Source organism: Otolemur garnettii, unplaced genomic scaffold, assembly GCF_000181295.1.
Source record: "Otolemur garnettii isolate 467f Iridium unplaced genomic scaffold, OtoGar3 scaffold00022, whole genome shotgun sequence".
In the NCBI taxonomy this organism is placed as follows: domain Eukaryota; kingdom Metazoa; phylum Chordata; class Mammalia; order Primates; family Galagidae; genus Otolemur; species Otolemur garnettii.
In genome coordinates, this window is record NW_003852417.1 from 2554309 (window position 1) to 2559204 (window position 4896).

General features: G+C 37.5%; 1 protein-coding gene across 1 annotated transcript in view; it reads left to right on the plus strand.

Annotated features, from left to right (window-relative positions):
- TAF1B (TATA-box binding protein associated factor, RNA polymerase I subunit B) overlaps positions 1 to 4896 on the plus strand; it is an 87178-nt gene that overhangs the window by 65316 nt on the left and 16966 nt on the right. The window contains exons 10-11 of the mRNA XM_023511808.1: positions 539 to 585; positions 2887 to 2977. Coding sequence (XP_023367576.1) covers positions 539 to 585; positions 2887 to 2977 — 138 coding nt within the window. The remainder of the gene's footprint in view (positions 1 to 538; positions 586 to 2886; positions 2978 to 4896) is intronic.

Consider the following 4896-nt stretch of genomic DNA (forward strand, 5'->3'; position numbering starts at 1 on the left):
GATAAAGTGAGACTATCTCAAAAAAAAATTAAAAAAGAGGCTAAGGAAAAAAATTGATTTGTTTTTACTTAATTATTGAGAATAAAGGAATTCATGTATTATCTCAGTAGAAAATGGATGCTCTCCGTTATTAAGGAACATTGACTAGTAATGACAGTTATTTCTTCCATGATACTTGACTCAGCTGTTTGTGAGTTGTTTGATCATGTTTTATTTCTATTACTCTTTAGGTAACAATGTTTGTTGTTGTTGAGTTTTGAGTTTTAAAGTGTCATCATAAATCCTAAAGAATCATTCAGCACTTACTGCTTTGCCTTCAGGCTCCTGGCACTCAAAGATTTTTAAAATGTTACCCCTCCCAAATACCACCAAAGAATGCCAGTGTTTAGAGTATGCCTTTTCTCCTGCTTCAGTGATTGCTTCTCTATTAAAATTTGGTGTCAGTTACTGTTCTACACTTTTCTCTTGGAAGAATTCAAAATTAACCGTCCAAATACATGATTTCTAAATAAATTGACTTATTTTTTGTTATCTACAGGTCTTTGTCTAATCTTGCTGAAAAATACAATAAAAAGAACAAAAAAGGTACTTAATTTTTGAAATCAAATTCAAAATGGTTGTGATTGATGGATTAAAAGATACAATAAAAATAAGAAAGAAACTGAAAAATAGACTTGTACACATATACACACACATGTGTACAGAATGATTTTTTCATCTAATCTTCTAATTATATCCCTAGGCTACTAAACAAGTCAGTGACTTTCTACTATGTGTAAAACCAGCCTGTTTTTACTCCCAGCTTCTATTCACCAGCCATGCTAATGGAATGCTCTTTCCTTCCTACCCTGTAACTCCCTTTAGTTCCCAACAAATTCTTCTCCATTCATCAAGACGCAGCATAAATATCACTTTTCTACCTGTTCTTCACACCCACCCACTTCACACTGCGTCACCTCTTACCAAATCATAACCAATCACTCCTGTCCAAAATTGTGCTAGATGTTTGATACAGTGAATTCTAACTAACGGCCTCAGCGTATCTGTCCCTTATTAGATTTCTAATATTTGTAAAGTGCTTAGAAGAATATCTGGCATATGAGAAATACATTCTAAGTGATAGGCAAATAGGTAGATCGTGAGCTTCCAGACGAGGACCATATCTTCCTTTTTTAAAAAAAAAAAAATTGTCTTGGGCAGCGCCTGTGGAGTAGGGCGGTGGCCCCATATACCAGAGGTGGCAGGTTCAAACCCAGCCCTAGCCAAAAACTACAAAAAAAAGAATATTTGTCTTTAGTGCCTAACATAGTGATTGGCCTGAGAGCAACTCAGTGAAGTATGGTAGAATATGTGAATTCTTAAATTCAATTCTAATTTCTTAATGTTCTCACCAGGACTTACATTCATTGGTTTTAGGAACTTGAGTTTAATGGTGGTGATCAACTTGTGTGTTCTTTTCTGAGTATGTGCAAAATAAAATACTTCTTTCTGTACCTTGTTTGTGTTGGCTTCTACAGAGAGTGAGAGGTTGAACTAGCTATCTTGTAATGTTCTTTCTGATATTGAAAGGTAATAGTAGACTGTGTAGATAGGTAAACACAGCACTTTGACCTCTGTGACTTGAATGCCTCAAATCTGTGCTGTCAGCAGGGCAAGGATTATTGTCATTCTCTCTGCTGACCACCACTCCCTGACTCCCTACATTATTGAGAAGGACATTTTGGTTTAGAGAACTTGTGACTTACTCAATATCAAAGAACCTTGAGTTCTACTAATTGTTATAGTTTTTGACTTTTCTTTTTAATTTTGGTGGTTTCCTTTCTTCCAAAGCTATATGGCCTCTAAGGTTGTATTGGATTAGATGATTATTATATTGGCCAGATAAAAAGTTTTTTTTTTCCTGTTTTTGTGTTTGTTTTTGGTTTTGGTTTTTTTTGCAGTTTTTGGCTGGGGCTGGGTTTGAACCCGCCACCTCCAGCATATGGGGCCCGGCACCCTACTCCTTTGAGCCACAGGTGCCACCCCAGATAAAAAGATATTTTTAAATTTTTAAATTATTTTTTATTTTTTAGAGACAGAGTCTCACTTTGTCATCCTCAGTAGAGTGCCATGGCATCACAGCTCACAGCAACTTCAAACTCTTGGGCTTAAGCAATCCTCTTGCCTCAGCCTCCCAAGTAGCTAGGACTACAGGTGCCTGCCACAATGCCCAACTGTTATTTTTGTTGCAGTTGTCACTGTTGCTTTAGCTGACCTAGGCCGAGTTTGAACCCGCCAGCCAAGTTCAAACCCATAGCCTTGAACTGCGAGCACCACCTCACCACTGCATCTTGAATACACACTCCTACCAGCTATGCAGCGCAAGTTACTTTCTTACCTCTAGATTCTTTGAATAAGTATTAGGAAGTATATAGGAAGAGGAGATGATGAAATTGAGAGTCTAAATTCAGATATTATAGTACCATTTCACACATTTATCAATAATTTTTTACTTAATTCATGTATTTGCCATATTGGAGCACTATCATGTGCCAGGCACTGGGCTGGGTATTGGGTTTGGGGGAGGAGCCTCCTTTGTAGTGGCATACAAAGTATATGTTCTGTACTCAAGGAGGTTAATGGTCAAGTCTAGGAGCAACAGACATGTAAAAGATGATTTGGGCATAATCTAGTTGGAGCCACATTACAGGTAAGAACTGAAAAGAGCTAGTGATAGATTGCTCAGTAGAGTCTTATCAGAGTATGGAGACAGTGACTTCATCCATAATTTATAAGAGCTCTTATATAAGTCTTTAGCCATGTCAATGAATGAAGATTAAGATGAACAATATGTATTATTATAATGCAAGTTATTTGGTTAATAATCTTAGATTTTCTCTCTTTCAGATAAGCCATGGTTTGATTTCAGAAAGTGGTACCAAGTTATGAAGAAAACTCTTGATGAGAAAAAATATAAATTAGAAGAAGCAAGGGCAAAGTATGTTATCTCCTCTGGTTTAAGATTCACCTACTTTATTTCTGTGTCTGTTACATCTGAAAGCTGAAGTTTGGACTCAGAATGGACTCAGCAGCATTGCAGCATTTTTATTTTTTAGAAATATTAGTCCTATTCTAATTAACTTTTTTCTTTTTCACATTACTAACTAAACACTAAATTCAATTGGATTTCACCAGTGTTTCCATTAATGTCCTCTTTCTGTTCCAGAATCCAATCCAGGGTACCACAGTGTACTTTGCTATTAACTTTTACAATTTGCATGAGTCTCACCTGCATTTCTAACACTCCTTCCTCCTCTCCTTTCTCAATTTGGTCATTTTTCATCTATGATTTCCAATATTAAAAAGATTACAAATGTCACTCTGTGACAGATTAATTGTGGTAGAGTAGAAAGAGCATAGGTTTAGAGATAGTGCAAGGTTTGATCCTGACTGCATTACAGGCAGATACTTTTTATCCTTTAGTTGAGACTTTTAGTCTCCGTGAGACTTTGAAGAAAAAGTTAACATCTGTCTATTTTATGTAAATTAATAATAATACTAATTTGATGAAATAATTTTATTTATTTATTTTTTTGAGACAGTCTTACTATGTTGCCTCAGTAGAATGCTGTGGCACATCACAGCTCACAGTAACCTCAATCTCTTGGACTCAAGAGATTCTCTTGCCTCCGCCTCCCACATAGCTGGGACTATAGGGGCCCGCCATAATGCCCAGCTATTTTTTGTTGCAGTTGTCATTTTTGTTTAGGTGGCCCAGGCTGGGTTTGAACCCACCAGCCTTGGTGTATGTGGCTGGCACCATAACCACTGTGCCCACTTATAGACTGTAATCAAGACCCAATTTTCACATTTCAGACGTAGAATTAGATTATTTTTCTTCTAAATTTCAGAGGGCTTTTCAGTAGAGAAACAGATTCCCAGGGGTGGATAAAGCATCTCTGCCAAAGAGGGAGAAGAGACAGGTGTTAACTAGTCAGATTTGATGGACAGTGATAAAGAGATGGAAGTGAGTTTATTCTGATAGTCTCAGGAAACTGGTCCTTTCTCTTCCCCACCAGAGAAAAAATGGCTCCTTAGTCAGTAGGTCTCAGTGGGCACAAGAATAGCAGTAAGAATTAGAGTATGTTCTGTTTTCTTAGGTCGTCTTAGAGAATCAGCCTTCCTATTTATGGTGCTGGCTGAGGTTAGTCCTAACTGATCCTGAGAGGCAGGGGTTCAGGGGTCGTGCTACTCAGGTATCTCATTGGTGACAAGGTTTCCTTAGCCCAAACCAGCTTCCACTTCAAACATAGCGATTGGAGACCCAATTCATATTGCAGTGGTGTAATCAGTTGCACATCTAAAATTTACTCACTTTTAGCTACTTTAGGAGAGATTTTAATGACCAAAGAAAGTAAATCTAATAATATCAGACATGATAACTCACACCTGTAATCCTAGCATTTTGGGAGGCCAAGGTAAGGAGGATTGCTTGAGGCCAGGAGTTGGAGACCATAAAAAATTAGCTGGGCATGAATACCTACACCTTATAGTTATAGCTACTCAGGATTCTAAGGCCAGAAGATGACTTGAGCCCAGGAGTGCAAGGTTGCAGTGGTATGATTGTTACCACTGCTCTATAGCCTAGGCAAGACCTTGTCTCTAAAGAAGAAAGAAGGTAGGTCAAGTTATAAAACAGCATTTCCTCCTGCTAAAATCCTACTTAATAGAGAATGTGCTATGGGCTAATGTACAGTGTAAATCACTACTAACTAATGGTTGGGCACGAAGCCTCTGTGCATGATGATCACTTGTTCATTTCATCCCACTCTACCCCCATATTGACATAAATTTCTAATTTTTATCTCTGTTCTTCTGAATATCGTCATTCATGTTGTCAGGGGTCTTTTTTTTTTT